Source organism: Corythoichthys intestinalis, chromosome 15 (genome assembly GCF_030265065.1).
Source record: "Corythoichthys intestinalis isolate RoL2023-P3 chromosome 15, ASM3026506v1, whole genome shotgun sequence".
Classification (NCBI taxonomy): domain Eukaryota; kingdom Metazoa; phylum Chordata; class Actinopteri; order Syngnathiformes; family Syngnathidae; genus Corythoichthys; species Corythoichthys intestinalis.
The window spans coordinates 5260666-5273669 of record NC_080409.1 but is presented as its reverse complement, the minus strand read 5'-3'; the positions used below and the strand labels follow the sequence as shown (position 1 = coordinate 5273669).

Here is a 13004-nt window from a genome sequence, read left to right as displayed (position 1 = left end):
ATGAGCATTAGTATAAATCCTTCTGTGGCTTATAATTGATGTAGATGGGGCAAAATATTAAGTATTTCTTTATTGGTAAAACCGATTCTAAAACACGAGATGCTTTCAATAGTGTTTATCTTAACCGAAACGGCAACATTCTACGTAAAGTACGTAGTAGCTGCTAATCCAGCTACATTAGACCTGCGTAAGAATACAACTTTTATTCTTGTACTATTAATTCGACATTTATTCTTGTAAAAGGTGTACTTTTTTTCTCTGACTATTACTATGAGAATAAATGTCGTATTTTTACGTAAGGCTAATGTAGCTGGATAAAGAAAAGGAGAAGCATCTAGTAAAGTAAGTAGCAGTTTATTCCACTACATCAGCTCAACAAAATAATACGACTTTTATTCTCGTACTAATAGCATGAGAAAAAAAGTCGTACTACTACGTAGCGGGAATGTTGTGCCTCGTTAAAATTAGGGCTGCAGCTATCGATTATTTTAGTAGTCGACTAATCAATGAACTAGTTAGTGATGGAGTAATAAATTAGGATCTAAATACAACAACAGAGCAATTGGCGAACTTACTTAGCAAAAGTCCGCTCGCTTAAATGCTATAAAATGCTAATTTTTTTGGGGGGGTTGTACAATGCTCTTAATAAATGGTTCAAACACGTGTTCTCACACAAAAAAAAAAAAAAACGAATAAATATACCTATAAACTAAATTACGAATGCATTAAAAACATTAGCTCAAACAATAACCTAGCTTTTGTTGGTCTTGACAGGGAGCAGCTTAATTCAGCAATGTGAAATGAGTTATGTCGGCTTCACTGTTGCCACTAGAGGGCGGTGTATCCACTCAACTCAATAAAACCAACTGCAAACACTTTCAAAACAAACCATTACAATACCACTTTAATTAAATGGATACTCGAAGCAGCAAAATTTAGTTTGAATCTTTTTTCTAATCGAATTACTCGAGTTAATCGTTGCAGCACTAGTTAGAATCCACAATATTGAAAGCATCTTGTGTTTTAGAATTTGTTTTACAAATGAGGAAAAGGAAATCCTTCATATTTTGTCTCATCTGCATTAAATCGTTATAATAGAATGATTTACAGTATAGGCTACGAACACTTAGTCGCAGCTCCTGGCTATAATGTAGCTTTACGACGTGACGTAATAGCGAATTGGAATAATATTGTGCATCTACTGAGTCTATATTTTAGAATCTGCTTCATTAATAAGGAAATCCTTTATCTTTCGGCTCACCTACATCAAATTCAATCAATAGATGGCTTTATATTGATGCTTCATCGTAGCTCCCAGCTAAAGTACATGTACGTAAAGTGCATAGCGGTTTACCCTATGTAATATTACCACTTTTTTGTTTTGTTTTTGTAGTACCAGTACTAGTAGTCTTTTTTTCTTCTTCTATCCTCCGTCGTAGTGTGTATATGACAAAAATAATAATACCGTAATTTTATTACTATATGCCGCCACGCACTAAATTTGACACGAAAAACGACATTTTTTTCATAGATAAGCCGCACTGGACTATAAGCCGCAGCTGTCCTAATTGTATTATGGAATATTTACACCAAAAGATATTAACCGGCAATGCTTTATTTGACAGCGGCATTATATGACTGTCCTAAGATCAAATGACCCACCATGAAGTATTGAACCAAATGACTGCAAAGCTTTATTGCTTCAAAAAGCTTCATTTGGCCATCACTGCTCCCTTGGGGAAGACAGTCAACCTCTTCTGGCACCTGCCATCAATGCTGTTGTTGTTCAACATGCCTCCTAGCATGCATTGCAGTGTTACAGATCTAAATAACCATCTAAATTCATGTTCTGTGCTAATTATTTATTCAGTTACTGTACCAGCTGTTTCATTCATTGCTATTTATGGTATTTGGTAACACTTCATTTGACAGTGGCGACATAAGACTGTCATTTGACAATCATAACTGTGACATGACAGTGCCATTAGCATTAATGAATGCTTATAACAGATGTCAGTGTTATCCGGCAAGTTATCTCACTTTTGAATGGATGTAAAGATCAAAACTGGACATAAATAGAGTTAGTAACATAATTTGCCGGATGACACTTAATAAATAACAAAATGAAATAACAAATAATATACTGTACTGGCCAGCAGTGTATGAAACGTTTTAAGTGTGAGAAAAAAAATGACGATGGATTTTTGATCATTTACTTTTTCAACATTGTCCTCCTCAAGGGCTGAGCACCTGCTTTCATCCCGGTTGTAGAACTTTGCTTTTTATTCATTTTTAAATTACTTTCCGGTTTTAATTGTTTTTGTTTTTACCTGTCTTATTATGACTTTGAGGTATCATTTTAATTGTGTTTTTGCATTTCATGTGATGTAAAGCACTTGGAAATACCTTGTGTTGTATTGTGCTATTCAAATCAAATCGCGCTTTGCCTTTCAAAAATTAATAGGTTTGACCATGCATCAACAGTGCATACACACGATGCTTAAAACCTTTCATACACTCCTCGTATATCACTACACTATACTTCAAATAACTTCAACCTGGCCATTTTTCTAAAGTTAATTAGGATTTACAGCACTGAAATGTCTGACACTGGCATTGAACTGCTAATGCCACAACATTGTCACATGCATCCCACTAAGTCTAGTTATATAAGAGTGCGTATATGACAATATACAGTACTCAGGCTAGGAGGGAGATGCCTGATTTGATGATGGTGAAAATGACAGTCTATGCATAGATATTGACGTAATCGTGCAATAAATGCATGTTCTGCAGAAATTGCGATGGTAGCTTTGCTTTTGCAGGTAAACCCCTTAGGGTCATTTCCTGTTGATATCAAGTCAATTCCTGTTGATTTGGGGACATTTCCAATAATACCTGACTGCAGCTGACAGCCTACAAGCTACGCCCACGTTGCTACAAACTATGCCAATGTTGTTACAAACTACACCCACAACTTTTTATCTTCAGTACTCAAAATTTGGCAAAATCTTGACTTGAATCTGTTTTTAAATGATGAAACAGTTTTAAAACTTTCACATGTCGAAAGTAGACAGAAGGGAAATAATACAATAACGGGAGCAATTTTAACAACTTTTAACGGTTGTTTCACAATAAATAATAATAATAACAATAAATGACTTACGAACATAGCAAAGGTTACAATCTACTTTTCCCAATATCCTCAATACCCCTGTGTCTAGTTACGTTTAGGGTAAAGAATTGGGCTAGGGCCCTATTGTTTTCTTCCACCTTCCTTTGGTGGCCTTTCTCGACATTTCATTGTCACTTCCAGTTGATATCAGGTCACTTCCTGTTGATTTGTGGACATTTTAAGATCACTTCCTGTTGGTATGAGGTTACTTCCTATTGATTTAGGGACAGTTCAGGGTCATTTCCTGTTGGTATTTTGACGTATTTGGCCGGCCATCAATGGCCTCAACTTACTTATGCATCAAAGGAGTACAAGTACGTTAGCATCAATACAATCGACATAAATGCCTATCAATGGCATGGACGTGAATGGCTGTCAATGGCATCCAAGTACATGGGAATCAAAAGAATCGACATACATGGCTGTCAATGGCATGGACGTGAATGGCTGTCAATGGCATGTACTTACTTAGGGGCCATTTGAATGTCAGTGGGCTATAACGGTAAGGTTTTGGTCAAAAATCCCAACCACCCATTTTTTTCTGCAATTGAAATGAATGGGAACGTTTTTGGCCACAGCAAACAGACAGCGGAGTGGACCAATCAGCGACGGGCAGACGTGACGTTAGTAAAATGGCGGGGCAGGACGAGGGACTTGCGCGCGGAAGTTAACATATGAAGAGAGAGGAGTTTATTCGACATGGCTAGCGCGAGACAGACTGTTGTCAATGACTCGTGTCGATGTGTTTTTGGTCATTTAAAACTGATTTTACCGTGGATTGGAACATATTCTCGGCTCTCCCGTTCACCATCTGTGTTGTTGAAGAGACGACTTTCGACGCACAAGAGTGACGTTGCTCGTGAAGAACACGTCACGCAAATAAACGAATCTGATTTGTCGATTGATTTTGTACCTGCTCGATAGGCCGTTAATGGGATGGTTCCCAGACTATTTCTCTCAGTGTTTGAAAAATACAGGGAGAATAGTCTGGCAGAGCCAGGCAAGGGAACCTTAGGTTTTGTGAAAATTCTCTATACAACATTTATGCCTCTTACCTTCCTGCAATTTTTGATTGATGATTTTTGTGAATTGGATAAAAATTGAAGGACTAGATACATTTTGAAAAAAAAAAACCATACAAAAAAACCCCAGCATTTTGGTGCATAGGGTAATTTTTTGGGGCGGTGGGGGTCATTCAAAATATTCCCGAAGTCGCATGAGAACTCTGGTCATTTCGGTGTTTGAACGATGTTTATGGGCCATATGGTTTGAGCTGTGCTGTGTGCCGAAAAAAAACAAATGAAATGTAAATAAACCAATCTATTGTGATAAAACAACAAAATTGCAATAACTGCATTAACCATCAAAGTGAAGTCTAACTGTAACTGCAGTCTTGAAACAAATCTGAATAAGGAAAAACCTTGCAATAAAATAATGCAAACTGGTTAAACTTGAGAGTAGCTGAGATCTGTCATGACAGAACATCGCTTCAATGATATCTGGCGCCATCTAGCGTCGTGAATGGGTATAATATGTAGACCCCGAATATAAGACGACTCCCACTTTTCCAGTCTTATTTCAATGCAAAAAACACCGTCTTATATTCGCACCAATACTGTATATCACAACTTGCTGCTAGTCAATTATTCACTTTATTTCCAATCTGTGTACACAGTAACCTATTTTTAGGCTTATTTTTGTTTGTTTTTGTTTTACATTGGGCACTTTCATATGAAGTTTTAAATCTCGTTGTACTATGACAATAAAAGCTTTCTGTTGCCATTTAACAGATGCAATGAGTCATAGAAAACTTTTGACAAGTTCAATAGAAATTTTGACCAATGCTGGAAAAATTGCTCGATGAAATTGCATCAACTGACCTCAAAGAGCCACGTGATGAGCACGGTGAGGCCAATGGAATGTACAATGCCGGTGTAGTAGTCCAAGAGAGCCTGGTGACACCCTTTGGTCCACAGGTTGAGCTGCTCTGTGCGGTGGTCGTAGTTGAAGTGAGCTGAGTTGTTGCTCACCTGCTGCTGGATACACGGCCGGGGTGAGTTTACATTACAGCAGCTGAAGGGAACGGCATCCATCAGGTACTTGCCTTCCACGTTGCTCCTGAGGCGACTACACAAGGAAAAAACATGCAGGCGTTAGTGTCTCTGGTAAATATGTGTCTCTTCCTTACCATGATTGTAAAACACTTGATTTGAATTCACCCATGAGGTGGCTGCACACCCTCAAAGTCCGCGTGTGCCTAAAATTGGAGGTTTTTGGTCATTTTTATCGCTAACATACATGTGAATAACATGTGCTTCCTCCAGTGCGAAAGCAAACCCTATTTCAGCGAGGTGCGTTGGCCTAAAACCGGGGTCCTCAATTACCGGACCGTGGTCCACGACCGGACCACGGCACACCTCTCTGCGAACCCAGAGCAAATGGCACTTTTCAAAAAAAACAAAAAAAACTTTTTTGAACATATTGTAATGCTGACAAAGAGTCACCCGCTTAGTTAGGTTGGAATTATTTATTTTGGAAACTTATGGAACAACACACGACTGCTGTCTGCCGCAGCCGACGCACAAGCAACCCCCAGAACAACGACAACAACAGGAAGGTACTTCTCTCGCGCTCCCTCACCCCCTTAAGTCACACGGTGCATTCAGGAACGCATGCATTATAACCCAGTATATTCAATTATTAAATTATAATTATTAAATTATATTAAGCTATATTATAACCCAATTCGTTACAATATATTATTTGGATGAGTCGCCGATCTATTGCTATGTGCTACTATTCAATCGCTAAATTCTGTTTCATTTTTAGTCAAGTATCTTGCATGTTCCCACTTCTTTTGTCATCTCTATGACAATGATGCGCTGATTCGTGGATGCGCCGAATGGCTGAGAGAGCCTGCATGCTGCTAGAGTGGATGGACTGCAGCAGTGTGAAACAAGAGTCACACCCGGCACTTTGCAATGTTTACGTGCCAACAGTAGTAGACCAAACAAAATGTCATGCTCAAAGTTGACCAAGAGAAGAGGGACAAGGGAAATCGTTTCAATGGGGAATGGACTGACAAATATGCGTCCATTTTACCAATTGCAAGTATCAAACCTATGTAGGCTACTTAATATGCTAAAAGACAGTTGCTCTGATAAAAAGTGAAAATGAGAAATGCCATGATGTTAAAGAGCACAGCTCTTTTGAAGAAAAGTTTCCTCCTTAATCAGAATTAAGAAGGCAATGGTGTGTGCGGCAGCCATAGTTCCCTCATGGGTCGGCCCAGCCCGGCCGGAACCGCGTCTCCATGTACCGGGTGCCGGGGAGGTGCCCCCTGGTGTCATACCGTGCACCCCTCCTGGCCCGGGGGTGGAATGAGGGGGGGGGGGGTGTTGCACCTCCGTCCCCTTGGTCTGTCTCCGGCCCTGTCCGCCTTTCTGGTCCGCGGCAGCTGCAGCTGCCCTCCTGCCAGTGGGGCCTCTTGGGGCCCACAGGGCCTTGGGTTGGGCTTGCTGTCCGTTGCCGGTGGGGTGGACATCCCCTGGTCTTCGGCGCTTGGCATAGCGCCTGCTCGGGTTGCGGGGTGGGTGCTCGGGCGGTGGGGGGAGGGGTGGGCGGTTGCAGGTGCGCCGTGGGTGGTCTGGGGCGGGGGTTGATCGGGGCCCTGGCGCTTCTCCCGGCCTGCTGCCGGTGGTTCCGGTGGACGGGACCACGCCCACGGGAGCCTGCCTCTTAACTCACGCACTTATCACTTCGGCACTGTAAATATCTTTCAACCTGGCACTTACATACTCATCATTTTTCCCGGGGAGAGTTGGGACGGGGCCCTACAGTCCCGGCCCGGCTCCCCCCTGTTTTTAATGCATCACACACCAAGGTTGTGGGATGGTTGGGACCTGTTGGGGGGGGGGGGGGGGGGGGTCTCACAGTTACCTCGTCACGGCAGGCCCCGTCATCGGTGCACCTTTTTTAACGCACCACACACATCATACTCCACAGGAGAGACCCGGCAAAGGGTGGTGGGGCAGGCGGCTGGGTAGAAATTCCATGCTGCAATCCCACTGCCCCAAGCCAAGCTCTCCTATTTTAATGCAAACATTGCACTAAGGGTAGTGCCCTCACAATCCCATCACGGTGCTGGGTAATGGCTGCCAGCCGGGAACCTGGCAGCCACAAAAATAGGGTGGTAGGTGGGTCACACACTTTTTCTCTATGGCGTGGCTCCTGGGGCGTGGCCTCCCCTCTGCCTGGGCTGCCGGCCGTGGGAGTGGTGGGAGGTCGGGGCTCCGATCTCGCGGCGGCTCCTCGGTGTCCTCCTGCCTCCGCCTTCCCCTCTCTACTCCAACTGGGTATCCGCCCTGTGCTCCGTCGCGGGTCGCTGGCTGGGCGCCGTTGTATCGGCTGGATGTTGCCTCCTCCGGCGGGGGACCCTGCCCTGCCCTGGTCTTGGTGGGCCGTTGGGGGTCCTGTGGCGTGCCGTGCCGGTTGGGGGGCTGCGGCTGTGGCTCTTGGGTCGGGTGGGCAGACGGGGGTGGGCATAGGGTTGGTGGTGCTGAAGGCCGGTTGATAGGTGCGCGGGTGGCCCAGGGGACCACCCTGGACCTCGGGGGGGGGGGGGGGGGGGGCGAGGTCGCTGGCTGGGCGCCGTTGTATCGGCTGGATGTTGCCTCCTCCGGCGGGGGACCCTGCCCTGCCCTGGTCTTGGTGGGCCGTTGGGGGTCCTGTGGCGTGCCGTGCCGGTTGGGGGGCTGCGGCTGTGGCTCTTGGGTCGGGTGGGCAGACGGGCGTGGGCATAGGGTTGGTGGTGCTGAAGGCCGGTTGATGGGTGCGCGGGTGGCCCAGGGGACCACCCTGGATCCCGGGAGGCGCGGGGTATAATGGCTCCTTTGCTGGGCTGCGGGAGGAGGGATGGGCTGCCCTGTCAAACAGCTGAACAGGACAGGTTAAAAAAATAAAAAAGAATTGAGAAGGCAAGAAATTAACAGGTTGAAGCAGTCATAGCAAGAGTCAAGCAACGTTATTGTTAAATCTATGACACGTCGACAAATTGCAAACGGAGTGCTCACTCAGAGTGTCGTGGGTGTTGGCCAAACATAAAAAGCCGTTCTCTGATGAAGAAATGATAAAAGTGTATGACTGAAGTGATGTTAGCAATTTTCAAAGGAATAGAAAAGGAGGATATGACAACAAAATTCAAACAAATCTCACTCTCAGATTCATCAACCTCAAGATGCACTGAAGTACTGGCTGATGTGAGTAAACAGCTTTGTGACCCCCAAATGCCATTTCTCTCATAGAGCAGTGTTTTAGAGTTAAAGTTACTGTCAATAATTATTGTGTTTGCACCTTATTGACAGATCTTGTCAATTATTTAGTGTACATGTGTAAACAATGTCCTTGCATGTTTTTTTTTTTTTTTAATTTTATTTTTATTTTAAGTCAAGAAAATGTTTTGTTAATTTATTTTTATTTAATCACAATGTCCACTGTTTTGTTTGGTCAAAAGAAAACCACCTTATCCACCTTCGACCTGCCTTGTACTTGACCGACGTTAATAAATGGACCCATGCTTGTATGGTAAAAAAACAGTTGTGGACCTTAAAGATTTGTATTTAAGGACCCCCTGCCTAAAATATTGCTGGGATTAATAATAATCAGTGGCGCCTCCAGAAATTTTTCATAGGGGTGGCCAGATGGGGCCACTTAAAATCTTGGGGTGGCACACCAAAACTAAAAGCCATAATTTCTGGTTTTCAGTATATTATTGCAGTAAAAAGGTCAGGGGAAAACTATCAGATAGACTTAAGGACACGGCTACTGATATACTTTGGTGTATTGTTTAATATTTTGTGTTACTAATGATTTAATGTGCATAGTCCATAACTATCCAGTCAACATTTTGAGTTCCACAACAATTTTGTTTTATTGTGTTATGTGTATATATTAGGCATAAGGTGTACATTTAACATAACAAAATGATTACTGGAGAAAAGCAGGTGCTGGCAGATTTGCATTTGGGATGAAATGCATAACTGATGCTACAACAATCTAACGATGTACTGGCAAGCGGGGTGGCCAGTGGGGTGGCCAACAAATTTATAGGGGTGGCCATGGCCACCCCTGGGGTAGGCCACTGATAATAATGCAGCACTGAATGTGTCGGTGTGTTAAGGGAGTTGTAGTCGCATGTCAGTAGTTTCTAGGAATGTCCCTGATCGTTCAATCACTGACACTCACCCAGTCAAACTGGACTGGACGTCTATTACAGTAAATGGCAGTGAAACATGATCACTTAATGCCAGCATTCCCAGTTCCTATAAATTTAACATCTATCGTTGTCAACGGCAGTGGATGAGGTGCAAGCAACAAAACAATCCAAAGGTACAACGATTAGGAATGTCCCCGATCTAGTCATTGGGTCGGAAATCGGGCCCAATCACGTCATTTTTAGAAAATCTGACTCGGGTACAAAAGATCAGGTTTTTAAGATATTTTTTTAATAATTAAGGGTTGCAAAGCAAAAAAACAAAAAGTGTACAAGGATATCATCAAAAGAAACAAAAAAATAGTGTTTTGTACTGTGCAACATTTTTAGAAAATTTGGATGAAGTGGATAAAGATTGTCATTTAGATGTTTTTTTAGTGGGTACAGAGCAACAAAGTATTTAAGATGGTTAATTGTATTGCCAAAAGAAACAAAAAATGTATGTATTGTAGTCAATTAAATTGGGAAGTATCGTCAGATTATCAAGATCAGATGATTCGGTCAGGTGTAAAAATACATGATCGGGACAACTAGTAGTGGCTTGAATTGGTCCCCTATGTATTGACTCCCCTCTTCATTTTTCCCCTTGGCCGCCACTGTAGTGATGGTGAGATTAAGCCTCGTGAGGCATTGAACCACGTGAGCCAATTGGTTCGAGAAAGGGTTCATTTCTCGAAGCTTCGTGTGAGCACGGATCCACCTACTGGTTAAGTGTTTGATCACGGTCAGTTGTCTCTCAACCACATGAGTGATTCGTTGATTCTGTTTGTGTGTGTGTATCTGTTAGGAAGGAATTTATTTACAAAATATTGTTTTACCAAATCATCTATGTACATAGATTATCACATACACTGCTGGCCAAAAGTATTGGCACCCCTGCAATTCTGTCAGATAATGCTCAATTTCTCCCAGAAAATGATTGCAATTACAAATGCTTTGGTAGTAATATCTTCATATATTTTGCTTGCAATGAAGACAATGGGAAAAAATTACAACATTATCATTTTACACAAAAGTCCAAAAATGGGCTGACAAAAGTATTGGCACCCTTTGAAATAGCATATCTAATTTGTGTAATTAACAGCACCTGTTACTTACCTGTGGCACATAAAAGGTGGTGAAAATAACCAAATCACACTTGCAGCCAGTTAAAATGGATTTAAGTTGACTCAACCTCTGTCCTGTGTCCTTGTGTGTACCACATTGAGCATGGAGAAAAGAAAGAAGACCAAAGATCTGTCTGAGGACTTGAGAAACAAAATTGTGAGGAAGCATGGGTAGTCTCAAGGCAACAAGTCCATCTTCAAAGACCTGAATGTTCCTGTGTCTACCGTGTGCAGTGTCATCAATAAGTGTAAAGCCCACGGCACTGTGGCTAACCTCCCTGGATGTGGATGGAAAAGAAAAATTGACAAGAGATTTCAATGAAAGATTGCGCGGATGGTGGATAAAGAATCTTGACTAACATCCAAACAAGTTCAAGCTGTCCCGCAGTCTGAGGGTACAACAGTGTCAACCCGTACAATCCATCGTCGGCGTCTGAATGATAAGGGACTCTATGGTAGAATACCCAGGAAGACCCCACTTCTGACCCAGAGACATAAAAAAGCCAGGCTGGAGTTTGCCAAAACTTACCTGAGAAAGCCAATGTTTGGAAGAATGTTCTCTGGTCAGAGGAGACAAAAGTAGAGATTTTTGGGAAAAGGCCTTCAAAGAAAAGAACACGGTTCACACAGTCAAACATGGCGGAGATTCCCTGATGTTTTGGGGTCGCTTTGCTGCCTCTGGCAATGCACTGCTTGACGGTCTGCATGGTATTATGAAGTCTGAAGACTACTAATAAATAATATAGGGCCCAGCGTGAGAAAGCTGGGTCCCCCTCAGAGGTCATGGGTCTTCCAGCAGGACAATGACCCAAAACACTCTTCAAAAAGCTCTAGAAAATGGTTTGAGAGAAAGCACTGGAGACTTCTAAAGTGGAGCAATGAGTCCAGACTTGAATCCCATAGAACACCTTTGGAGAGATCTGAAAATGGCAGTTTGGAGAAGGCGCCCTTCAAATCTCAGAGACCTGGAGCAGTTGGCCAAAGAAGAATGGTCCAAAAATCCAGCTGAGCATTGTAAGAAACTCATTTTTGGATACCGGAGGCGGTTGTTCGCAGTTATTTTGTGTAAAGGTTATGATACCAAGTATTAGGCTGAGGGTGCCAATACTTTTGTCCGGCCCATTTATGGAGTTTTGTGTAAAATGATAACGATTTAATTTTTTTTCATTTTCTTCTGTGTTTTTCCATTGCAAGCAAAATAAATGAAGATATTACTACCAAAGCATTTGCAATTGCAATCATTTTCTGGGAGAAATTGAGCATTATCTGACAAAATTGCAGGGGTGCCAATACTTTTGGCCAGCAGTGCATGTACGTATATACAGCTATCACTCACTTATTACTGTCAATGGGGACCGGAACCAACCCCGTAAAGTGACCCCCCCCCCCCCCCCTTCCATTGTTAAACATACATTTTTTTGGGTGTAATTATAATATTAATAAGTGTTTATAAAATCCTGAAAATGCTTTTGTTATCATTAGAACATTAAAGAATAGTTTGAAACGCAAATAAAAATGATAAATATAACATACATAAAATGATGTATAAATAATACATTCTGTACATTCATTCTCTCATGATACATGTGCATACCTGTCAACCTGAGGCCGTTGGCAATCTTACAAATAGTGACGTACAACCTTACAAATTTGTGACTAATCTTACGTTTTATATAGCGTGCAAATATGAAACAAGAATAAAACTCAATTTTTAAAATAATATGAATTTATTGGTAATATTGTTACAAATAACCTGGCGCAAGAACAATCAACATCTTCAGCGATTACTAAAATTTAACAGTGACTTTTGTTATAATTGTATGTAGCACTTTTGGCAATTTCTATCATGTCTTTTGATGGCTGCACTTCAGCTCGCAATTCAGTTTGACTTGAAGGTGGTTCGTTAGTGTGTCCAATTATGAATTAAAAAGGTGAAATGATAAAATTAACTTAACGATGCAATCTTTGAGTCAGGGAACATATCTTTTTCCAATTCTGAGAAGTGATCAGCAATAGTTGCAGAATTGGCAGAAACAAACTGGCAGAATAAAATCTCCGATTTCGTCACTTTTCATTCTTTAGTCTTGTTAATGTTACTTTAAAAAAGTAATTAATTACAGTTACAAATCACTTCTCCCAAAAATTAATTGAGTTAGTAACTCAATTACCTGAATGTAAGAGTAATTAGTTACTTGGCAAAGTAACTGGTGTTACCGTTCATGTTTTTTCCCCATTTACAAAAAAGAAAAAAAAACTCAGTAACCTCTGCTCTGTTTGGAAGTCATTTAATGTTGTGAATCAACTGTTAAAGTTATTAAAATTGCTCCCGTTTTTGCTTTAGTTCCCTTCTGCCTACTTTCGACATGTGAAAGTTTTAAAATTGTTTCATCATTTAAAGATAGATTCAAGTCAAGATTTTGCCGATTTCGGAGTATTTTAGAATTAAAGTTAC

General features: G+C 41.8%; 1 protein-coding gene across 1 annotated transcript in view; it reads right to left on the bottom strand.

The window, feature by feature from the left end:
- Nucleotides 1-13004, bottom strand: part of LOC130931534 (photoreceptor outer segment membrane glycoprotein 2-like) — a 33784-nt gene that overhangs the window by 4232 nt on the left and 16548 nt on the right. The window contains exon 3 of the mRNA XM_057860427.1: nt 5056-5302. Coding sequence (XP_057716410.1) covers nt 5056-5302 — 247 coding nt within the window. The remainder of the gene's footprint in view (nt 1-5055; nt 5303-13004) is intronic.